This window comes from Urocampus carinirostris, chromosome 1, assembly GCF_059441175.1.
Source record: "Urocampus carinirostris isolate Australia breed hairy pipefish chromosome 1, RoL_Ucar_1.0, whole genome shotgun sequence".
Taxonomy (NCBI): Eukaryota; Metazoa; Chordata; class Actinopteri; order Syngnathiformes; family Syngnathidae; genus Urocampus; species Urocampus carinirostris.
In genome coordinates this window covers 12,991,808-13,018,114 of record NC_142349.1, presented here as the reverse complement: position 1 = coordinate 13,018,114, position 26,307 = coordinate 12,991,808, and the positions used below count along the sequence as shown (strand labels likewise).

Below are 26,307 nucleotides of genomic sequence, written 5' to 3'. Positions count from 1 at the left end.
CTTGATTCCTTTATCAATCTCGGAGACAAAAGCCTCGTCTTCTTTTCTTAGTATTTTCATATTTACTTTTTTAAACACTCATTTCACCGTTTGAAAAGACCCGAAGGAGCGCCATGTTTGAGAAAGCCAATGATCTGAACAAAAGCTCCGCTGATTGGTTAATGTCTATGTTCTTGCACATGTCGACTGCACTACGTTTACTGCTCACCTTGCACAATGTCTGACCATTTCCTTTTTTCTGCACTATGTTGTCTATGTTTGCACCAATGCATATGCTGACTATTTTTTGCACTATGATGACTTTGCACCAAATGCAATATTGCACAACCCTTACGATACCAACGGTATCACGACAACACTGTATGTAACATCCCACATGCCGACATTTCTTGTGTAAATACCATGTAAATTATAACTATAGCCTTATCCCCCTTGTTTTATAACCTTATCTTCTCTGTTCCTTTATCTTCTTGGCTCATACCTCACTGTGAATGTAAAACTGGAGTGTCATGCCCAATTTCGTTGTCACAATATGTTAACCCATTTTGTAACAATGACAATAAAGGTATATTCTATTCTATTCTATTCTATTCTATCAGCGAACCTATCGACCAATGGTAGGAGTCGATCTATTTGTTGTGTGTTATAGATCTAATGCGCTGCGCTTCTTTTTGCCGATTTTTCTCGCGATCTCTAACTGCTAACTTGGGGTGATGAAACAGTCACGTATCATACCTCACCCCCCCAAAATATTTTCTCATTGAATTTAGACGATTTACGGGAATGACCTTTGGGGTTCAAAAACAGCGGAAATCCGCGGATCCGCGGAAAATTCTGATCCCTAGATCATGATAATTGTAGTAAATTGATTGCAGTGATGAATCTTGTATCCGTACGTAATGTTAGGCAAAAAAAAAGCAATTACTATTGTTATTACAAATGTATCGTTTATCAAATAGTTTGAATTAGTTATATGACTCCATTAACCAAACACAAACTTCATTCTCCTAACAATGCATGCTCGTTTCTTTTCGGTAAAATATGGACAAGAACAGCCGGGATTTTCACACGGGGGCAGATTTATTATCCTAAAGTATTTAACTAAGTGAATTCCATCAAATTAGCCGAATTAGTGTCACTCTTCAAACAGAATGCATTTTAGTTTGCTAAAGTAAATTGTTTTCTGCCATCCATCCATCCATTATCTGCACCGCTTAGCCTCAGTAGGGTCGCGGGGGTGCTGGAGTCCATCCCAGCTATCTTCGGGTAGTGGGCATGGGACACCCTGAACTGGTTGCCAGCCAATTGCAGGGCAATTCTTTTCTTATTATTGTTTATTGTTATCCAATCACGGGTCACACATAAACATACAACCATTCACACATACACATATACTTAAGGACAATTTGGAGTCACCAATCTACCAGCCAGGCATGGAAACTGGTCGGAAACCAAAGTGCCCAGAGAAAACCCACACGTGAACATGGTAACTCCACACAGGAAGGCCGGTAGCTGGATTTTTTTTGGGGGTCAAATATAGTGTGTTGTTTTGAAAAAAAAAAAACAAGATGTTACCGCTTTTCAATCCCAGTTTCGAAAAGCTGGATGTTATTTATTGTTGTTATATAATATACATTTCATATAATGATAAAATCAAATAATTTAAATATTCTTTGAGCACTCGTTTTATGAGATACTACTTTTACACATCTTGTGTTGGTTGTTATCAAACTGGTGGACTCAAGTGTGCATAACTTACAAGCTGGCAATCGCAACGTGTCAGGGTCGGCGGCATACATTTGACAAGTATTTCCCTTTAAAACCACAGCGGGATTATCCACCGTAAACGGCAGATGTCACTTAGAGCAAATTGCTACAAGGTGTTGTTTTTATTTTTTTCATTTTTTTTTTTTACGTACTGTATTTTGGGGACTGTGTGTAAGATAAATGTGTGATTAGCCTGCGAGTCTTGAATTAAACATAGTCATTCCACTTAACTAGATAAGATGCTCAAGAGCACGGGTTGTTCCACGACACAAAATCATCTCAAAGACACATGCATCTGCACATGCTCAGCCATTGCATTGTTCCTCACCTGTCTGACATTTGGCTGATATTTTGGGCCTACTTGTTGTGATGAAAATATTAAGAGTAAAAACCCCTCTTCCCCCACTCCTCCTCAGGCGCCAGGCTGCACCAATGATAGTAACCTGATACACTTTTATGCCGCAGCATGTGCATTTGCACGCAAAGGTATGATTGTATTAGGAGGGGGGTCTTTGACGGGCAATTTTAGGAACTGATTATCGCTTTTCTGATAACTGGAGTCTTCAGCGTATTTGACAATCGTCATTTTAGACCAGCTACCAGCCTCCCTGTGTGGACATTGCATGTTTTCCGGATAGACGTTTGGGTGGGCTTCAACAAAGCCATAACCCTAGTGAGAATAAGAGATTCCGAAAATGGATGGAGGGATATGTATGTGTATAATTATTTGCAATTTTACTGATTTTTTTCCATACGTCTATTTCTGAGAGAGAGAGATAGATAGAGAAGAGAGAGAGTGAGAGAGATACATACATATATCAGTGTTCATTTTACCTGTGAAAAGTGATGGGTCCCGGGGACTCGCATGCTCAAAAATCTATTGGTCCCAACAGAGATCTATGGGTCCCCAAAATTTTGTGTTATCGAGGTTGAAATTGTAAATCGGCGACAAATATATAAATAAATATATAAATCTATATATTCATTCAGTTTTAATCATCACACTTAATTGGTAATACAAAGCAGTTATCACTTCAGATATTTCAGTTTACAAAAATATTGTACATTATACAAAATAATATTGCTGAAATATTAGTCTATACATTCATGCAGTTTAATCACTTCAGATTTTTCAGTTCATATATTCTTCGTGGTTTGCTGTCCCGCCACAGTTGTAATGCCTTCTCAAGGTCCAATTGCAGCAACAGAATTTCCATAGCTAATTTGTGGTTTTCATTGTCATTGTGCCGATCCAATGTGCTTTTCTGAAAGTTCGTATTGCGAAATGATTCATGCAATCCAGTTTTTTTGTCACGCTGGGTGCACGCAACACAGAACATGTAGCCTCCATTATCATCCTCCTCATAGCGTAACCAGGAATATAATTGAGTCTATTTTATCAGAAAAGTCCTTTTCTTGCTAGGAGTATTCTTTTGTTTATCTTTCGTCGAATCGTTCACTTCAAAACACGTGTTTTCCTTGCCTTTGCGGTCTTCTGAAGAATTTCTCCGCCGTTTTTTCGTGCAGGAATTATTGCCGTTGTTACCACTTTCTGTATTGTGTTTTGACTTATTACCGACACTGAAGAAATTTCCAATTTTTTGTTGATTTGCACCTCATACCAACTGTTTTTACGGAGGCATGCTTCTCTTTCACTCGACAACCACCAAAACGATGACGTAATCTCGAAGCAACGAGATATCGTTTCCCGAGTTTGGTGAGGCCTGACGAAAAGTTGGAGTGCGGTAAATCTTTGTTAAAAAAATTAAAAAAGTAATCTGGTAATACTGACAATTTGGTGTCAAAAAGGTTACGTCCCGGGGACGCACGGTGACTTGACACAATGCGTCCCCAGTAAAAATGATGCATCTAGGACGCAGGGACGAGGGCAAACGAGAACACTGATATATGCATACATATATACTGTACATACATTTATGTTGATACCTCCAATCCCTTTCAGATCTGCCAAGCTTTATCAAATCCCCGGAGGACCAGACTGGCATCTCAGGCGGCGTGGCGTCCTTTGTGTGCCAGGCAGTTGGTGAGCCCAAACCCCGGATCACCTGGATGAAGAAGGGCAAGAAAGTCAGCTCACAGCGCTTTGAGGTGAGTGCACTTAACTCACAACTTCTTTGCCCAAACAAGCGCACCATGTCGTCACCACTGATCCTCAAACAAAATGCAGCCGACTCCTTCTCTCCAAGCAAGACCAGACAAGCCTCCCTTCTTTTATCTTTATTCTTCATCTCTCTGAATTTTTGGAGTAGTCGACTTCTTTTTTCCGCATCCCGGCACCCCCGTGTCTTAGCTACATCTTCCCTGCCCGTGCATTGATTTTGATATGGTCATTGCTGCGGCTTGTTTCAGCACATGTAAAGCAAAAAGACACATTGTGCTGATTACCCGAGCATGTGTAACCAAATATAGACTTGGAATGGGTACTTTGGTTTTTGACACTGCATCATTTGACTTCTATTCATAGTTTAGCATTAAAAATGTGCCCATATTCCTTTTAGTTTCCATTTTTTTGTATGAAACATTTATTCGATTAAAATGTAGTCTGATAAACTTTCAAACTTTGTTAGTGTCAGCACTATAAGGCTTACCGCCAAAACTTTGTCTTTGGTGATATTGTTTCATACATCAGACTATATGGCGCACAGAATTTAAACTACAGTAATGGCTAGGGTCGCACTAAAAATAAACAAGCACCGTATTTGTACATTGAATGACCAGTCAAGATATATCGCAGATCACAATTGCAAAAATCAGATGCAATGGGAATCGAAGGATTGCAACAGGAACAGTGCCAGCTCCTAACCACTAAACTACTAAGGATACCGACAACGTATGAAAAGGCTTTAGGTTTTAAGTCTTTATCCCACTGTTTTTAGTCATGGTACCACGTTTTTTTATGCTATTATTGGGGAGGACTGCAAGACTATTGTAAAACATAAAATCTGTCCATTGTACAGACATTGTTGGGGACCACTTAAATACAATATTGTATAACCGACTCGCAACAAAGTGCACAGGATTCTAGACTGAATGAGGAAACAGACATTGTGGTAAATAATCCGGTCATTTTGAAAGGTATAAATAAACGCATGGCCGCACTTATTCAACAACGTTTTTCGTTTACAGTGCTTAGTTTGAGATAAGAAAACGTTAAACTAAATTTTATGCAATTGTAGTACACAATACATATCCAATGATCAGTAATTGCACAAACATGATAATGCTCTGTATGCTCTGTATTTCCAATTCATTCCGTAAATAAATCGCACCAGAATATAAAGCACACGTTCAAATTTCTGGCCAATTTGGGGTTTTTGGGTGCACGTTTTAAAATAGTGTAGAAGTTTTTAAAAGAAAGGCAATTGAATATTACTCTTTGTATCAAAGCCACATGAATGGATGATTGAAGTTATTGAGTGACTCGATTGGCCATTGGTTATGATTGCTTTAAAAAGTACACAATTGCTCACCTATCTTTCTAAATATATGTCAGTATTTATATTGATTAAGAAGCCTAAATTGCTCTAATACATGCATTACAAACATTTTACTAATTTGCTGCTATTGACATTCATAGCAGTCAATGGCAATAAATGAGTAGATGATTGGGTTATTTTTGCTTTCTATCTTATAATTGTGCGACCGTATCTGAGTGTACCTTGCAGCACAAAAAACACAAAATCAACCCTAATTAAGGTGCAAACATTACAATTTCAGTAGTAGCTTCGTAAGCCGCCACAGCGTGCACTTTCTCCTCTCCATTAAATCAGGTATGAAGCCAGGACACTGTTGACGGTACGTAAGCATTTACTGTATATTTAAAATGAAGGTAGCACTCTACAGTATTGAAACATTGTATGCATATTTTGGTGTGGGATTGTGTTTGTATCAATTGTGTTAAAAAAAAAGTTATTTTTACGCTGCCACACGTTTAAATTGTGAGACGAGAAGTAAAAAGTTGACCAAAATGCTTTTCCCTCTCCTAGGTGATCGAGTTTGACGATGGCTCGGGGTCAGTTCTGCGCATCCAGCCTCTGCGCACGCATCGCGACGAGGCTATTTACGAGTGCACGGCGGCCAACAGCATTGGCGAGATCAACACGAGCGCCAAGCTGACCGTCTTTGAAGGTAAGACCAAGCCTTCTCTCCTCATTTCACCTCGGCTGCCTCAAGTTCCCACATCAAGATGCAGCCTTTGCATTAATCATGCTCTGATTCGTATTTGGACGCTTTGATGATTCCTCACATATTTTGGTGTCAACATGGAGCAATTTGTGTCAAGTTAATATCGAATCCCATGGTTTTGGAATACGATGAACGTAATCGCAGATTAATTGACTGTGCAATCGTTTTTTGATGAATCATACTTTGCTGCAACCACCAGAGGCTCTGTGGATTTAGATTCAATGAGTTTGTTGTACAAAGAAGGACACAGTAATATAATTCATGAAAAGATGAACGGCAGCTCTGCATTCTGCCTTTGCAGTGAGATTTCAGAATGCTCAAAAAGGTCACCTCTTACTTAGTCAATTGGTCTTTTCAGCATTGCCCGTCGAGAAAATATCCCCAAAATATACAGTTATTTTCCGGACTGAAAGTCACAGATATTTTCATAGTTTGGCCAGGGGTGTGATTTTTGTACATTTTTTCCCTTTTAATTGGACATTTTTTGGCTCGTGGAGACTATAATTCAAAGATATATATATAGTCCAGAAAAAACGAATTAATTAAAGACAAACAAATCAGAATACGTATATGCATAGGATACTAATACATTACAAAAGGATTTATAATCTGCTAAAGGTCCCAGTGGAAAACTTAGCAAATACTGCAAATAATATCTAGTAGTGAATTAAAATGTTCTGTTCTTTTGGCAGATAACATATCTCTTTTTATGTACCGTGCAATTCGGACTATAAGGCGCACCTGATTATGAGCCCCAGCCAGTACAGATTTAAAGAAAAAACATGTTATACACACATAAGCCACGCCTGACTATAAACCGCATGTACCCACATTGAAACATGAGATATTTACAAGGAAAGATGTGACGCAGAAAGAGTTTTAACTCCTTAACGCCAGACTATTGATATACAAATACGTGTCTGTACGATGTCACCAGTCACTGAAATAGGCCATGCCACGTATCATTGGAAACCTTAAAATCTTGGGACTAAAGATATCTGATCTGACCATTTCAGAATATACCGTATTTTCCGCACTATAAGGCGCACCTAAAAGCCTTTATTTTTTTCAAAAACTGACCATGCGCCTTATAATACATTGCGCCTTATATATGGATCAATATTAAATCTCAAAGTCTTGCAACTTAGACTAGATTTTCCCCCAAAGGCGAAGTCGTCTGCGGTGTATGCTGGGATACATATGCCGGCGTTTCATTTCCCAGCCAATGTGTCAATCATTATTTGAATCGATCACTATTGGCTAAAGTTATTCGGAGGTAAAGGAGGCGGATCCTTTTTATCATTTACAGGCTCGCATAGGCTAAAGGGGAAAACAAAGCCTGCAATTGGCCAAAAAAGATGCATGTGAATAGCATATTTGGTTGTCTACGGCATAGATGAAACATGTTTTACTATTCTGTATTTGTAAATATTTTACTCTCCTGGATTTACTACACTCACGGATATAAGAGGACCATGGTTGCACATTATTATTGAACGCAACGACTTCGGTGAGCTACTCCGGCTATATATTTTCCCAGTATCTTGTTTCAGAGTGATATCGATGTTTCTGTGATGGGTCTTTTGTAATTAAACTCAATTCCAAGTGTTTATTGTCATATGCACAGTAAAGTTGCGAGCAAAAAAGAAAATAGAAACTAAGGAATGGTTGGCATTTCTTGAATCCCAAGACTTTAACCTTCCGAATGATATTTGGAACGATGCATTTGAGTGACATCGTACAGACACTGTTTCCGTATATGTCTGAGACACGTATTTGCTTCTTTGCAAGCTTTCGGAATGTTAAGGGGGTAATAAGTTTGACTGAACTATCTGACTGTTTTGTCGACGTTCCCATTGTAGCGTCTTTTAATCCAGTGCGCCTTATGTATGGAAGATAAAGGACCAAAAACTATTTTTTGGGGGTGTGCCCTATAACCCGGTGCGCCCTATAGTGCCTTATTCCTGGACCCTGGCTATTTCAGCTGAAAATGAAAATCTCCATTCTGATCCCTGTATATAGAATTATTTCCAAATTTCTTTCAACAATTACTTTATGTGTTAATGAGAAAATAATAATCAGTTATGGGTAAATAATTACCATCTGACATATCCGATACATATTTTATTATATATTGAAAAGTAGTGGAATATTGGAATTCTGCATATTAAGTGTTCTGTGGTTTAAATTTGACAAATATTAAATAAAGAATAAATTATAGTGCAGTGCAAAATAATGATAATAATAATATTTATTGTTATAATAATTATAGTAATGATAGCTCAAACAAAATAACAAGTATGTAAAAAAAATCATCTTGTTGGTTTAATTTGAATTATTTTTTTCTGTTTTCATTTAACAATTTTTTTTTAGGTTTTATAAATTGCTACTGCTCAAAATGCAAAAATGTGTTTCCTCGATTTTATTGGTCTTAGTTCCTATTTTGTTTTTGCTTTTTTTACCTTCTTTTTTGGATCAATTGTGTGGGTGTGGGTCTGGATGTGTGTGTGGGTGTGTGCGTACACTGTACAGTATATAGCATTTGCCATTATTTATATTGGTTTGTATATCAATACAATAATACTTTGCCATACAAATATTCCAATTTTTTTGCAAAATTGTGATGATCAAACCTAAAAGGCGGTCGACAACTCCACTGCAGTAATCTGACTCTTAACACGACGTGTCGGACATCCCCAAAATCGTCATGCATGTAATGTACTCGCAGAGAGATGTGCAGAATAATCAATGTTTTTCATGTATCGACGCCCCCCTACACCAATTAGTCTCCCCCACTCGCCTTGGGTGACATTAATGTACATGTACAGGATGTATGTGGACAGAGGTTGCACACTCTGTCCCCTGCTCATCCTTTCATATCAGCGGCCCCTGAGCGTGCATTTCCTCCCTAATTGATTGTAATTTTGTCATGTGGACGCGAGTTACTGCAGGGCTTTGATTCTATTAGAATGGGGAAAAAAAGCCTTCGTGCGAGCCAGTTGCAGGATAGGGTTGTCTTTTGCATCGTGAGGAATCGTGTGGTTACGAAGTGAACACGAGTCACATAACATTAGATGCAAGTATATGTACGTCTCCCCCCAAGTTTTTGTGCAAGCTATTGGCGAGAACAGCTTCTGCTCTCCTGGGAACAAAACAATTCTGGAGTTTGTTCCTTGAATCTTTGTCACTCATGTCAGTCCCTGAGAGGAACAAGCATTAGCTGCCTGTATTTGATGCAATTCATCCCAGAGGTGTTTGATGAGCCTCTTCTGCACCAAAGTCATGCATCTGGCCTGTCACCGTGCTTTTGGGATTTTGAAAAACATCCACTAACAGTTCAATCAAAGTTTGATGTACATGAAAGTTCAGGGGTAAAATATGGTATTGTAACCTTTGGGGATATGCTTTGAATAATTAAAGAAGTACTGTGTTATATTTGACCACTACTTGTCATAGTATTGCAGGGTTCTGGAACGTGTTGCCCGCCAGGCAGTCTTCTAAAAACACCCGGCATTTCGGTTCAGGTCAAGCTTAGGCTAAGGCTTTAGATCTTACTTCTAGCTTTAACTAATAATTACAACCTGGTAAGAACATAGTAACCACATAGTAACAGCATAAGTCAATCCCTAACAAAAAGTACCCTGCGGATTTTAGGAAGAAAAGTGTGAAAGTAAGAAAAGTACTGTTTCAAATACAGTCCAAATGCCAACCCTAACCTAAAAAAAAGATGCAAACGTTTAAGTAAACTTTGAAACTTTATTTCTAATGGGGGATTTTTTATATGAAATAAAGATAAACAATACTCACAAAAATGATCACCATCACATATCATCCTTAGAACTCATTCTTAACAGTTAGGTATTAAAATTAAGAAAAAGGTTATAAATTTATGTAGGCTAGGACAGTTTAAGTCAAACTATTTATGTATGGGGAGACTTCGGAATCTAGAGACAATGAAATTGATAAGCCAGGGTTCATTTATAAACTCATAGCTTTCTGAAGTAATTACAGGATTTGTTTCTAAAGTCAAGCGCACATGCTTAGCAGTTTCCGAAAAAAAAAAAAAAAAAACTTACGGCGAATAAGACCTTTTTGAGTTAGCAAAAGCAAAACAATACAAGCTCATTTATCTTGCGTGGATGAAGCGTTCTCAGCTCTCAAGTTAAGGCAGGCCACTGCGGAGGAATGGGCAGGCGGCCAAAGCAAACGGGAGCCTGCTGAAGGTGAAGTCTTCATTGAGCGTCTGAAGCGTCTGACACAAGAGAGACAAATGAGCTTGACTCCAAACACATTCCTGTTGCAGAATTACTGGACTTGCTTTGTGTCTGCGACAAGTATGCAATAGCCTGCCTGTCCAATAATAGTCAGCTGATACCGATCCAATACTGTCAACTCAGGATCATAAGTATTTATTTTCTGATAAAATGCATTTTGAAGCCTATCTCGTCTTTGATTTCCTGAGCTGTGGCGTGATGTGAGGAACACCGGCATGCAAGCAAGCCAGTCACCATATTGGTTTATTTGAAACCCCTCCGAATTAAATATCGAAGTGTCCTTGAGAAAGACACGGAACCCCTTTTGCCCCCAATTAGCAAGTAGGCGTCTCGCATGGTTGATGCCACAATCGGTGTGTGTAAGTTTGTGTGTGTGAATGGGTAAAAGTAAAACACATTGCAAAGGGCATTGGGAGGTTTTCATTGACTTGAAAAACGCTATACAAATGCAGACTATTTACCACATAAAAAGTTTTTTAAGCGACATTTTGGTAGTATTAGTGGAGAATGCGCAGGTAGATGCTGTAATGGTGCAAGAAAGGGCAAAAGGGGGGTAACTGGCAAAAAAAAAACACACAGATAGCTATCGGGGGATAACCAGGACTGATCATTGAAAGGCGTCTACAGCCTTGACGGAAAAACGCGAGGCTAGCCGACCAAAAAAAACAAAACAAAAAAACAAGCAGTGAGCAGCCAGGCTAATCCTTAACAAACAACAAAAACGGATATGGCGACAAATGCGAAGCCGAACAGGAACAAACCGAGGGGAATGGAAAAAACTGACTTAACGGCAGGTTAGCAAGCCAAACAACACGTGGTGGACAGCGTACGAGTGCCAACAGGGAGCAAAGAAAACGGAAAAACCTTCGGCAAGCCCCACCGCTAATGGGGAGCTAGCCAGACAAAAATATACCAAACCACGACTCACTCAGAAAAAAACGCAAACAAAAAGCATCAATCGCCTACCTCCAAGCAGAAATGAGCTGGGAATAATCGCTGTTCACTACAATTGCTCTATGTTTTGGAGCTTGCTTTAATTATTGTATTAATGGGATTTCCAATTTTTAAAGTGTTGTGTTCCTTTGATAACATCACAGCTCTACAGCAAACATCCCAGATGTGTCAACTTTGAGACTACATTTGTGTGGAATATGTTGTAACATGGGTGCATAAATGTGGGGAGGAACACTACACTTTCTGTGCTAAATTAGGGAAAAAAAACTTTTTGAGACTATCTTTAGAAAAGGAAAAGATGTATTAATCACTTCTAAGGGCTGTATTTATAGTTTGATCTTGTACATAAAAACATAGATCGTCCTGGTCCCGCGACACAAACCCTCACAAAAAGTGACGTCGCCAGGCCAGTGCGGCTATATTTAGGCTATTGTTTGCAGCCCCGGCAATGCATCAAGTCTACAACAGCGGAATTCACCGCAAAAAACGCGGGGGCTGCTCGCAAGCAGACATAGATTAATGGTCAGCCAGCATTAATGGACTACGTTAGCCCGGAGCTTCGAGAAGTTGTTCACTGGCGCTGATGAAAACGAAATGGCAATGAAGGCGGACTTTGGTTAACAATAAATCCACTGCCTTTGAGTCGGGCCAAAAATTAGAATTGATGAATACCACTCTCTTAAAATACTTGGGTCAAAAATGGAACAAACCCAATACCAATCCATTTCTGTGATTTTGTTTCAGCCAGGAAAACGCTGCCTTCAAAGCCAACCCAAGTGTTGGGTTGGTCCATTTGAAAACGCAATCTGTGTTATTTTAACCCAATTGTTGAGTGTTGCAAGCATCACCAACACTCTATTAACAAAATAGAAATGTAAACGTCTGAGTGAACATTAAAAAATGATTTAATCAGAAAACCATTGTGTAAAAATGTGGCCGCAGCAGGAAAAAAAAATATTAATGGATTTTTAAGTATGGTTTATTGATGAGTGGGATGGCTACTATAACACTGTTTTCATTTCAATATCTGTATCTGTAAAGCACATTATTATTATTATTGTTATAAAATCCCTGGGGAAAACAACCGATTAGTCATGGAATTGTTTGGCAAACAACTAGTCAGAAAAAATGAAAAAATGTTAATCATTCATTTAAAAAATAAAAAGCATATAAAGAAAAATGCCCCTTATTGGTAACTTTTAACGGGACCCCTATAGAGTTCTTTTTTTATTAAGTTTGCATGTTGGATCGACTATTTCTAACTTAATACATATGCATAACTGCCAAGTACTATAGTTTTGCCGTAATGAGTACGGTTTTCTGAACGCACTACGGTGTTACGGTTGGATCACAAAAACTACGGGTTTCCCCTTAAAAAAAAAATTCAAAAAAAAAATTCGTAAAAACATTCCACCGCAAGATGGAAACCAAAGTCTATTGGCGCTGCTAGAATCGACTCCTTGCCCTGAAGAATTCTCGCGCCGGCGTGATGAGGGGGCCCTATCGTGGATGCAGTGCCGGTTACAGTTAAGGCTAAGCGGCTAGCGGCGTTATAAGTCTTCTGTACCGTCCGTAATCATGGTAAATATGAACTCTATACCAAATAAGACCGACGAACTGGCTGTGCTGGTGAAAAACAAAGCGCACAGGAAGTGCAGTTTGCTGTGTTTTACGGAAACGTGGCTCACGTCTGATATCCCGGACGCGACTGTGGAGCTACCTGGAGCAACCGGTAGCTACCGGAGCTAACCTGCTCTCCGATTCCCGGCTGCGGGAATCAGAGAGGAGGTGGACTCGCTAACACGAGGTGGTGTATGCCTGGGCACAAAGATTAAAAAAAAAAAAAAATATATATATATATATATATATATATATAATTAAATGTTTTGTTTCTTATTGTATCAAATATTGAAAATAAAATAAATCTATGAGGGTTTTCTATGACTTTGTTATATTAAATACATTATTGAGCTTTAAAGAACTTTCTTTCGATTCACCCCCCCAAAAAATTAATGTTGTATTTTACATGGCGGATAAAATATGCTTTGTTTTAAGTTCACATTAAGAGCTCATCAATAACTCAATATTGTTTTAAACACTCAAATTGTTCAGTTTCTAAATTTCCAGTACACTCTGGGACTGCTTGTCACCTCTCCTTGTCTCTTTAATTTCAAATATTTTAATGATGATAGAACTTTTCAATGCACTTTTTGTTCATGGTTTTGTAGTCAGGCATCTTAGGAAGCTCCACAGGTGGAGGTGGGGAGGTCCTGTGCACCGAGGATCGAACGGACATGGAAAATGTAAACAAAGCTGTTGCGAACGAGGAAAATAATAAACAGAGTACTAGCGCATACCTGACTTAAAGGTATTTCCCCGTGTAATGCGCAACATAAAAATCCTTTTGGATAAAATTGTTACCTTGCAAAGTAAACCTTATTTTTTTCAAAATATACCTGTCATTTTTTTCAGTTTTTTTGGTAATTGTAACTGAATACAACTAAAACAATGTTCGTATCTTGGTTATGTAACGCCGTTACGTGTATGTGGTTACTCCTCAATCCTGCCAAATTTGCAAAAAAGTCCATTGCCTCCTTTTCCAATTTCGTATTCAATATCCAATTCTCATCTACACTCTTAAGGCCATAAATAACCTAGACCATCCTTATATTTTCAACTTCACCATGCCATACTATGACGCTCTTTACAATCATCATCTGCACAACATCTTTCCTTCTCCTCTTCTCGCCTGAGTATGGGGGACCGAGCTTACAGCCCATCTGCCTCCATCTCTAGGATGCATAACCATCTGACATCCGTTATGTAAACTCACTTCTGCTTTTCCATTCGGTGGAACCCCAACTATTCCACTCAGTTTATTTCCTTCAATTGATAACCAAAAATTTTCCATTTAAACTTTTTTTTCATTTTTTTATAATCCTTAGTTTTAACAGAGTGTGTTTTCTGTTTGCTGACCATGAGTGGCATGAACGAACCCTATTATCCAATGTATACGAATAATACGCATTATTATTGAAACTTTTGATGTGTAAAGCCACCGTTTTGTTTACATACTCAACTGCTATGCAAGTCTGAAGAAAAAAACAACAGTCCATACCTTCAAATTGTTTTATGGTGGCGCTTAAAGGTCAGATACAACTGAAAATACGGTCAAGTGAAAATGATGGCACTATGGGGCAACTAAAGCATGTTGATTCGACTCTCTGCCAAGTTGGACTTTGTCACTTTGGCATGTCTCAAGTCTGCAGTCTTTCGGTAGGTAATTCAATCTGTCACGCCATTAAGATTCCCTCTCTTTTGTTTTGCGGCTGTTCTCACGCCTCTTGTCTTGGCTTGAGAGGTCATCCCGACCTTAAATCTTGCCTAAAGTCATCGTTGTTTTGGCTTGTAAAGAAATAATTATTTGTGTTCTTCCGTCATACCCAGCTTTTTTCGGCCCTGTGATTTTATCTTTGCACCGAGTATACTGGACACTCAGCAATGACCGCAGGGAACAATGAGTCGTTACATTGGTAACAATGTCTGCGCCCTGATCTCACTGCAAATCCCTTACCCACTCTGATGGAAACGCCTCAGTAAATGTCCCCTGCCGTCTGAGGAGACATCAGAAGCAACTATGTGTTAGTACTGTGAAAACCATGCAACAAGAAACAGCGAGAAGAACAGCAGTACCGCATCTACTCCTGTTGGAATAGCTAGGGTGAGACAAAAAGTTAAACATAAGAAGATAATTTGGGACACAAAAATCCTTTGAGTGTTTCAAAAGCCCTAAGACTGGAGCTAGCCCAAAAAAATGAAGTCAGAATATCCAAACTAAGTCTGGTAAACCTAAAAGACAGACAAGTGTTGCCAACTGGTATTGAAAGGAACTTGAAAAGAACATTGAGTTTTTTTGTTTTGTTTGTGTTGTTTCTTTTGTTTTTTTTAAACGCAAACCAGTGCCCTACTAGTGACATTTACTGGGGGACTTAATCGTTTTGTTTGTATCTGAGCAGAGTCACACACTTGCCTATTAAGTACACAACAGCAGTCACTTAATCAGCATTGCCATTTATTTTTGCTTTGGTGAGAGAGAGCGAGAGAGATATGATCATTTTCTTTTTAACCTTGAGAATCACAATTACCCATTATTGCTCAACGTCGATGTCGGCCACCCCTGAGGCTAGTATTGTCATTAGTGATGTCAAACATTAAGCTTTCACTTAAACATTTAAGATTAAACCCATTTTAACCCATCGGTTCACACTGAGGGTGTAGTGAGTGTAATTTTTAACCCGAGAGTTATTTTTTTTATATATTTTTTGAGTTAAGTATCCAAGAAATCGTAATTGATATAACAGAAGATTGCAGGTGCAAAGCCTTAATTTATCATTTAAGTGTTAAAGCTTAAAACCTGATTTAGTTTTAAGCCTTCGGATCAATATTTATTTTCTAAATTGATACGATTTTGATTCACAAATATAATCCAATGAGACTTTTATTTACTTAAATATATTTGATTCAGTCTAATCAATATTAAACAATATACGTTTTAGATTACAGTATGTAATGTGTTTACCTTGGAAAGGGAGAGGTGCCCCACCAGGCTGTACTGTACTTACCCAAGACACACCCCAACAAATGGTGCCCCTACAACCCTAGCTGTTAAGGGATCACTTTAAAGGTTTTGGGAACCATAGAAAAAGAGCAATGTTGGTCGATCGTGACAATGATTTAAATAGTGCATCATATCTAAATCACGAACAACCAAATGAACTGGTATTCTATGCAATCTCTTTTGTAGGTGTCTAATATTGAAAAGAGAAACAAGCAAAATAAACTTATCAGATATGTAGAAATGTCAACACAGAGTTATTTCTAAAAAGAAGTAGCCAAAAATAATAGTTGAAGTAAAGTTTCTTATTAAAAAAAACATACAATCAAATAATCAATTCATGTCGAATAAATCAAGAATGCAACAGCCTTTAAAAAAAATCTCATTAAACCTTGAAATACATGTTTTAATTCAAGCGAGTTGTTTTCAAAGCAATCAGGAATTTGGACAAGGTACAACTTGGACACAAGTTTTGCTGTTAACAATTGCATTGAATAGAATTATTTTTATTGTCATTGATATCTACATTGTAAAACTGTGTATGCAACGAGATTAGACATTGAACTCAAGTGTAAACAGTGTAATGAAAAACTTTAAAGTGAAAAATAACATAAGGCTGTCAGAATAGATAGGCAAATATATTATACAAATTTATAATAATAGTGCATTGTAACAGTAGTGTAATTAAAAGTAGTGCACTACTATCCAGCAGAAACCCCAAAATTCCAAAAATAAGTCTTGAGATGTATATTTTCAGTTTTGATCGTTTTTTTGGTTAGTGATGGCGCTGTCGACGAAACTGTATCTGAGCCTGTTCGTCCTAGTTTTAAGGAACCCCCACAGGGCAACAGGTCAAATAGATGGTGGCTGGGGTAAAAAAGACTGCTTTATGATGCAAACACGTATTAATTGGCGTTATTCTCAACACCAACATGTTAAATATTAGAAGTGGAGGTGCTTTGGAGTGCCTCAGCTGGAAAACCGCGGACGTGTCTCAAGACAGGCGAAATGTTATCTAATGGTTACAGATCAAACGCGCCTCATCATTACCAAAGTCCTCCCATGTCAGAGTGTAAATTAGAAATGTTCTTTTTTTTTAGAAGTTACCACGTCAACTCCCTTTGAACTCGCAAAGTTTTCATATCTGGAAAAAGATCTAGCGAGAAATAAGAAAGTCATTTCAAGCAGTGGAGGAAAATAAGACTAAGAAAAAAAACTACGTAGTGACAGCTTCTCCAAATATTAATAGTCCCAACATATGAATTCAGTTTGTGATCCAAAAGGAGCCATTTTGTGGAAAACCTCATTGGTTTTTCAGGCTTGAGTTGATGGACCACGGCGCAGCGTGACTGTATTTAGCGCCTGCTGCGTTGGGTGTGCAGTAAACAAATTACAAGCCAGCTGCATCGCAGAAGGCCTTTATTTGCTCGTCCGGCTTCAGCAGGTCCCCGCGCGCAGGCGAGAAACGACTGTGACACAATGCCCGGTAATAAATATCTCAGCCGCCCGGGCAAGTGCGGACAAACAGAGCGGACGGGATAAATGGCGGCAAAATCTCATTGCGCTATGAATGCGTACGCGAGCTGTATTGGAATGATTTAACATGGAGCCTGGCTTCTCCGACAACTTAATCCCTTCCTTTGCCCGCCTCTATTCAAATGGGCCACAATGACCAAAATAAGGTGTAATGTGTAACTGATATTCTTCCTCTTTTTCCTTTCCTGCTTTCCACGTGTTTATATAACATCCACACCACTTTATTAATACCCCAAACGGCGAGCTAAGCCTGTCGTTAAACACTTCTTACGATGTTCTGTTTGTTGTAATCACATGCTGGCGATAACGTAGTTTAGTGTGATAACATGTCAAGACAGCGAGCATTACAGGTTTAAATTGTTTTGTTTATATTGTATCTACCGTTGTGTTTATATCAGTTGTATTTGACCAAATGTTTGGGGCTAATATATGTGTTTTTTGCTGTCTTATTTTTTGTTTTTTTATGCTTGATATATTTGTTGTGTTGGTTTGACTCATAAAGGTGCTTGAAAATGCTTCAATTTGAATTTTGTGTTTTCAAGGATTGAAAAGTGCTTACATTTTGTGTGAAGCGCTTATAAAAGAGTCATCTGTCAAAATGACACAGACACTGCTATCTGGTGGCTTCGCTTTGCCATTACACTTCTTCCCTCGTGATTAACTAAAGCTGGGATCAGCTTGTACGGCATTGTCATATGAAACGTCAGCGCCTCCTATGGATCATGCTTAAGAGGACAGGTGCATGCTACACCTAAACAGGGCACTATAGTGCGAATATTACGTATAGTTTATGGACATTTTTTATGAGCTGTGAGAAAAAAAAGGTAGCATGTCCCTGCAACAGAAAATATAAGCTACAAATTACTGTCATTTTTACCCAACATCGATGTGGGAAGAGATTTGTCTCAACAACAAGTACATTTGCAATTTACTCAAGATCTAAGAAATCATATGTCTCGATAAATGCACCCGCAAAATTAAAATTTGCATATGTAAATCTCAGTTATATTTGTGGCTCTGCTTCACGCCAGTTTTCTTTTTGTATCGGCACTGGGGAAATTGAAAAATCGTCTTTGAAAGTTCTTAAACAGTGCTTGAATTTGACCATGAAAATTTCAACATTTTGGCTCATTTTACATACCTGTCAAGCTGTACGATTTTGCCGTACAAAGTACTTTTTTAAAGCAATTTAAGACGAGTACGACGTATAAGGAAGTCTGTATGGAAAAATGCAAATTTGTCAATCGCATGCGTCTGCCGCCTGGGGATTTCCCATCATGCATCATCCTGAAAAAAAAAGATATAGTGTACGATTATTTTGTATTTTGTATGGGAAAATATGACAGTTTGTACGGGCAAAAGCCGTGGAGGTTGACAGGTATGATTTTATGTTAAGTAAATACAAATGTCTCACCCTATAAGTATTTTAAAAAAATGATAGTTAATGTATTTTTGCTTATTATTCAAATCAATATTGATTTTCTTTAACATATTCCATCTGTTGTTTTTTTACCACTAGGATGCGGTTACTCATACGCCCTGTCCCATTAAGGCTCACGTAATATTTTGAAGTGCCAATTTCATAGAAAAAAATGATATATATCCAGGCAATATGCTTGGAATCCGACTATGTGTACTCGTTTACATTTTTCAAAACGAGTACATTTAATGTTTGTTGTGTCATCCATAGAAAAATAATACAGTCTAGTGCAAAGGTGTTTTGACCTCCTCAGGTGCAAACTCCTCACCCTCCTGTATATATTTTTCTCGCTCCAATGTGGAAATCTGATTTAATAGCTCCCACCATCTGCCGGTTGGGGGCCTGGCGTCGTAGATCATATCCAGGCTGACAGTTACAAACTGCATGTGTCTCAGCTCGCCTCTCCCAAGGTCTTCCACAATATGGAGAGGGTGGACGTCGCTGTCCACGCCCTCTCTTATTCGCTTTCAAGGACTTTATGGGCATTTATAGTACGGACACAAGGAAGGATGGGTGCCGGACTCCTCCAGATATTTTCACAGTAAACAAGACTCTGCTGAGAATATTTAGGACACACATGCATAGAAATATCTCAACTTTAGGATAAATTACCCGTTTTGAAGTTAAAAATTGGTGACCTACGTGAACTCTATGGATCTGAGGAGGAAATGGGGAGGGGCATATTGAGATTTTGAGGTGGTGCGTTTGAATTATAGTCAGTGTAGTTCATGCAGGCAGATGCACTGTATTTATTTGTGTGCACCACACATTCAATTTTATGTCATTATCTCACTATTATTTTTCAATGCATCAGAGGCTATTATTAGAGAATGGACAAACAGAAAGTTGTCCTGAAAGATTTACTTTAACGCAAAAATGCACGACAAGGGAAAGAACTCTTAGGTGTATCTGACGATGAATCTGACTTTAAAGAACAAGAGATAAATACATTGTCAATTTTATATTGGTCTTGTGTTCGTAGTTGACTTGAATCATGGCTGCATGCATTTAACCACGTTTGTTACTTTCAATGCTTAGTTTGAGCTGGGAACAAGTCAACATTTGATACAGATTTTTAATCAAAAATAAGGGTTGCACCTTATACATAAATAAAAAAACGTACTTCCTCTCCACCCTTCTCACCTTATTAAGCCTTGACCTATTTTAATGCCCACTTTTGTGTTCATCTTTGTTCCCAATAAAATTGGCTGTTACATTTAGATAACCTTGTTGCAAAACAAATGACAGCATGTGTTTTTAGGGCAATAGCTGTTGACAAAAGCAGCTTGTTTGCGAGCTAGTTCAATACAGCAGTATCTGTATTTGTTTGGTTAGTATTTTGAAATGATGATAAACATTTTTTTGACATTTGGATTGACTGTAGGGCTGCAACTAACGACTATTTGTATAGTCGACTATTCACCGACTATTGAAACTATTAGTCGAAAAATCAGATTTTTTTTTTCTTAAATTTAGCATTACGTCCAAATTTATAGTAAATTAAAATCAAATAAACATTTTCATACAATGTGAACTAAGAAAAGTCACATTAGCAGCAGTAGAACTGCAAATAAAACAAATAGGGTGTCCATTTTGTGAAGTACATTCAGTGGTCCACCGCAAAGTCTGTAACAAAAGTACTTACGCTCAAACTGTCTTTTGAGGTGAAAATTACACGTAACAAACTTTAAATGCATGCATTTAAAACCGTATTGGCTTGAATGTTAATTGAATCTTACCGAAACAAGTCAGACTCTCTTTTAAGTGTCCAACGTGCTCTTTATATGTTTGTGCATCACGGATCTAACGCCAAACTAATAGTCTTATTCTTTATTATTTATTTATTTGCTATGTTTTGGCAAAGATGCTCCCAAACTTTGGATGTGTTGGTATGTATAGTCAATGTTGACGCTGCCATTTTTACATGTTTGTTTTCATTACCACTCCACAGACGTTCATGGAGAGAGGCCTTACTGTGTTGGAAAAGCATGTCTGGCGAAAATAGCTGACAATGTAATTCATTGTCAACTTTGTCTTTTATCAATTTTTGGTGACATGCGGCTGATCGTTGCAGCCTTAATTGACTGTGACATCAGTTTGAAGACACAACCCAACGTTTGCACCTTCAAAACCAAGAAGCAGAGCAAAATAAGAATCCATGTAGATTTTTTTCTTCCATTAATCGGTAAACCATCCTCTACTTCAAGTGATAGATAAGGCTTTTCAAAAGTTAGTCACTGGAATACTTCCATTCGGCTGCCCCTGCACTCGGGAGACGTTTTATCATTCCTCCCTGTCCATCAATTGCAGTTTGCTTTTGGCGAGCTGTATCTGCAAAAGAGCAAATGCTGCACTGTCAGTGATGATCATGTCGGTGGCCCTGGGGAGCCAAGGAAGTGAGGCAGGGAAGTTGAATGTGGGGAGGAAAAAAAGAGAAGAAGAGGAGGAAACCTCAATCAGAGTCTAAAAATAACAAATAGATCTATTGGATTTGCGGACAAGGAAACCATAAGACAGATGTGTAATTTTCAGAGTTTCAGAGACTATGGAGCTCTCAATGTGGTAAAATGTCCAGAACGTATCATTTGCTATATAAAAAGACCCCTTCTCCACCCAAAGTATTTGGAGGAGATTTGCGTCAAAAGACTAATGTTTAGACGCACTCATAAGGGTTTCAAGTGGGTGCATAAAAGCCTCGCTTTGGAGGCTTTTCTCTCTCTCTCTCCTCCCACAGTGGAGTGTGTTATTTTGGGGATATGTTAAATGGCTTTTTCATGCTAAACTTCCATGCAGCTGTGGTCAGCTGTTGAGTCTTTGGCCCAGCTTTTCTTCGTGTCTATGTCATAAGAGATTTTGCCATGTATACTTTGTTGTCCGCGCTATGAGTGTCACTTTATTCCTAGGTTGACTGTTCCTTTGATGTATATTCTTAGTGCGACGTATACATGAAAAAGTATATATAATTTAAAAAACAAGTGTGTCACTTAGTGATACTAGCTTGCTGAAAACTAACCCTTTTCACACAAAATTACTAGGGTCAATTTAGCCAACAAAAAAAGTCAACAATTTTCATCCACACACATTTTTCACCTGCTCCCGGTTGAGGTCCTTAAAAAGTTGAAAGTCAAATATTTTGTGTTAACTATGTCCAGCAGATTTCAAACAACCCTTATGCATTATTTTCCACTGCGCCTATTGTATATGCTTCTGTTTTACTTTGTCATAGCCGTTTGGGGCATAACACATTAGGTACGAGAAATAGGAGCATGGGACAGTGATGTAGAGTGACTGCATTCTTCACCCTGCAGGTTTTTAATTTTAATTTTGATTGGTCTGTGTAGCATGAAATTGGTGAAAGTAAGAAACGGCCCGCATCTAAGAAATACACCTACTTGCACATGCATCATGAGTGAGCTAACTGAGGCTGCAATGGTGACACAAGCGAAGAGTATTTCTCCTCTGAATAAAAAAATAACATGGACCAAAAATCGATTTGCTTTATTATTGATCAATGAAGAGGAGATAATAATTGCAGTTTACTATAAAGACTGCTCTATTATTGTCTTTGAATGGTCTTCACTGTATTTATGAATATTTATATATATTATATATTATATTATACTCAAAACAGATGAAAATGGCATGTGACCTGATTTCAAATCAGATGAAGATGTTCAATATTATCTGACGAAAAGTAATCTTAGACTTAGGAGAGCTGACCTTATAATAATATTAGACAACTTTTTAATTGTATTTTGTATTTAAGAAAACTAGACAAAAATCTACTTTGACTAAATTGTATAATCATGTTCTTGTACCCCCATATTTAACTGTGTTTTTTACATTCAAATTTTGAATGTTTAAAACATGCCCAAGTTGGCTTTTCTGTTAGAATTGTGCAAAAGTCATGTATTGGTCTGTTGCCACGGCTCAATCTCAGAACATGTTAAACTCTTCTGGATTTTGTCCCCGGCCCTTCAAAGATATTTTAAAGATGACATGACACAAGCCTCAGCTAATATCTGGCAGTTGTCAAGGGCAGACAGTGACGTCTGCCAATTGTTGTTTGGCTGTTGAATATCCGCAAGAAAGACAGCCGATTCTGTGATTCATATGAGATTTGTCAGAAGGCTTTTGTGAGAGCATGGTTGATCAGATTATCAGGGCCTGTGCACCATGTCACTGTGTCCATTGAAATTAGTTCAGGTTTACTTCAGCTTGATTTAGAGTGGTTCTGTTTTGGGAGGTTTTCATGCAACCCAAAAAACAGAATTTTTGATGTCGATTGATTCAATGGTTGTCACAGTGGTCACACCTAGCCCATCTGTTGAGTAAACGTTGTAAGTTTGCTCTCTCAAGGTTTTCCTTTGATGGGTGAGAACAGATGCGTGACTGCAAGATGTCGGCAGCACCCAAAGTTCAAGTCCTCAATGTCCACATTTTCATTTGCCCAGTAGATTAAACTGTTTTGAATAAAACCTTGATCATGTACCAGGTGTGGACAGGGATTGACAATATCATTTGTTGGAGGAATAATGTTGTTTTTTTGATATTATAAAAAAAACTGTTTAAAGAAACTTACCTAGTCCAATGCCTGAAAAGGAATTGGAAGTCAGCCATCTTGGTTGCTATTTTATATTAATGACTGTGCGAATGAACAATTGGTGACATCTGAGGAGTATTGTCAAAAATCAAGTTGGTGAGCGCGGCGGGATTGTGCCCACTAGACATGTCAAGTCATGTTTACTTGTATAGCCCTTGATCAAAAATAGTCTCAAAGGGCTACACTGACCACCATTAAAATATCCCCTGATTTCAATCCTACATGAGGGCAATGGAAACATTAAAACAACCTCAAGATGATGAAAATTAAGAAACATTGAGAAGGGGTAGCACATGAATGTCTTCAGTGACTTGAAAAGCACTATATAAATGGAGACCATAATCCCCCTGTCCAAAAGCAAATTCAAGTCCTATAAAATATCTGGAGCAATATTTAATATCCAATATCCAACATAATTCTGTGTTTTAGAAAATTGATGTACAACAGTTTTGGTTTGTTCACATTTTGGAATGTTTGCTAGCTGTTCCTAAAATAAGTCACCCTACAGAGCTGCGTGATACTCTCATTCAACCCCTAATGAGGACAGGAGGCCAGCCCTGTGTTCAAACATAGATTTCCACTGCATGTTGCTAATAACATGCATTTTCTAACAACTCAAAAAGTTGTTAAAGTCGTTTCAAATCACATTGATTTGTAAAAGCCCAACCTAGTTTGACTATTTTGAGTCAACCCTACAGTTAGGAACCAACTTCCAAAATGACATTTGCAGGTAGTCTGCTATTCTTTGGCATTTTTGGAACATACTCTGTCATGTTTTGTTTGAGTAAAGTTCACCATAGCTTTGCCATAATTTGAAAAAAGACTGAATCACCTTGGAGAGGATGGTGGACAACTTGATTCACATACTTCATGGCATTGATTGTGTGGGTAGTTGCAACTGCATGGGAAAAGGATTAATAGGTTGAAAACCTGGAAACACAAACATGCATCATCTTCAATTCAACCAATCCTTCAGGACTAATATTGATTTCACACAAATCAAATCAATCAATCAACACGACGTGACTTGAATAAATGAAATAAACTTAAGGTGCAAGAAATGCAGTCATAGCTTAATATATCTATTCAAGGGCACAAAATACTAAGGTGAGAATTATATTAGTTAGGATAAACAACCAATGAGTAAGGTTTCTTTTTTTTTAATCAACAAAAGAAAATTCTTAATTTGTCAAAGTATCAAGCTCAACTCAGGGAATTTTTTACTCAGAAAGCTACAGAACACAAAATGCAACCACCTTTTAGAAACAATTCTTAATCAATAAGGTAGAGGCTGTGTGTCGCTATCATATTACAGCTTGGCTTTTTCTCACAGGCGTGATGAGTTGGGTTTTTAGCAGGTACTTCTACACCTGCGATAAAGCCATGTTGGTTTTTGCGTGCAAAGCGTTGATGCAAGGTATGGCTGACTAAGCAAATATGAATCTGAGTTTGACCTGCTTCTTAACACCTGTAGCGTTTCACCCAATGCTTCTCTGTTTACTTATCACAAGAAAAATATGGTATATTGAACACTGTCACTCAAGTTTCGTCTGTGCTTTTTCCTACTTTTTTTGTTGGGGATGCACAATCTGAATTAGGCCAATATGTTTTGGACCGATAATGGCAAAATATTACAACACAGTTATCAGCCCAATAGAAAAATATCCCCGCTATTTAGTTTTGTATCGTTGTCCTATAATATTCAATTCGCTGGCACTACGTCTCAAAAAGATTTCAAGCAGTAATGTTTCTTTTCATAATATTTTATATTCTCAAGTACCGTAAAATTTCGGCCAACTGAGCACACCTGATTAAAGGCCGCACTCTATACAATTTTTTAAGGAAAACACATTTTGTGCACACCTTAATACAATCCGCATTGAACCATGAGATATTTACAAAGAAAGACGATAGAGTTTTAATAATAAACTGATAAACTCGGGCTGCTGGACTTTTGATAAACAATTACGTGGCTGTACAATTTCAATCGTCCCTGAAATAGGTCATGCAACATATCAGTGGGAAGCCTAAATTCTTGGGATTCAAGATATGAGAACCATTTCAAAATAGACTTATCACGATTAGTCTGAAACAAGATACCCGAAAACTAAAAAGCCGGCGTAACTCACCATTACATCCCCTGGCTGTCTTCAGCTTCTTTGAATGTCCGCCAAAATGGCTTTGCTACATCAAGGACAGTCCATAGTATCCCACCGCATAAAATATTGACTCCAAATAATATATATCCGCCTAAAACATATCTTCTTCGTTTGACAATGCTTCTTGTAATCTGTTCGTTTCGCCACATTATTTCTGTTTACAAATAAACAGACTTAAACCTCCTTCCATCCATTATCTGCACTGCTTATCCTCAGTAGGGTCGCGGGGTGCTGGAGACCATCCCAACTATCTTCGAGGAGTGGGCAGGGGACATCCTGAACTGGTTGCCAGCCAGTCGCAGGGCACACAGGGACAGACAACTGACTTGCTCATTCACACCTAGGGACAATTTTGACCAGCCAATTAACCTGCCTTGCCATGTTTTTGGAATGTGGGAGGAAACAGGAGTGCCCGGAGTAAACCACGCAAGCACGGGGAGAACATGCAAACACAGGAGGGTTTGATCCTATGACCTCAGAACTGCGCCACATTCGCGCTAACCACTGCGCTGCCGTGCTGCCTCTTCTTAAACGTGATTTTTTTATTTCAAGTGACAATTGAATACTGATACCAGCCTTATATTTAGGTATTGATTCTCAGAAAGATGGCTTGTACAAGTTTGTGGCTGCCTTTGAGGCTGTTTTCTCATTATTCTTCTTTGGACTATATGAACCTTCTGCCCAAGCATGTTTTGTTAGGACATTTGGCTGGC

At 38.2% G+C, this 26,307-nt stretch overlaps 1 protein-coding gene across 11 annotated transcripts in view; it reads left to right on the top strand.

Moving 5' to 3' along the window:
* Positions 1–26,307, top strand: part of LOC148373607 (receptor-type tyrosine-protein phosphatase F-like) — a 317,971-nt gene that overhangs the window by 132,126 nt on the left and 159,538 nt on the right. For all 11 annotated transcript variants that reach the window (XM_088327232.1, XM_088327216.1, XM_088327256.1 and 8 more), the window contains exons 3-4: positions 3,731–3,876; positions 5,775–5,916. In XM_088327232.1, coding sequence (XP_088183358.1) covers positions 3,731–3,876; positions 5,775–5,916 — 288 coding nt within the window. The remainder of the gene's footprint in view (positions 1–3,730; positions 3,877–5,774; positions 5,917–26,307) is intronic.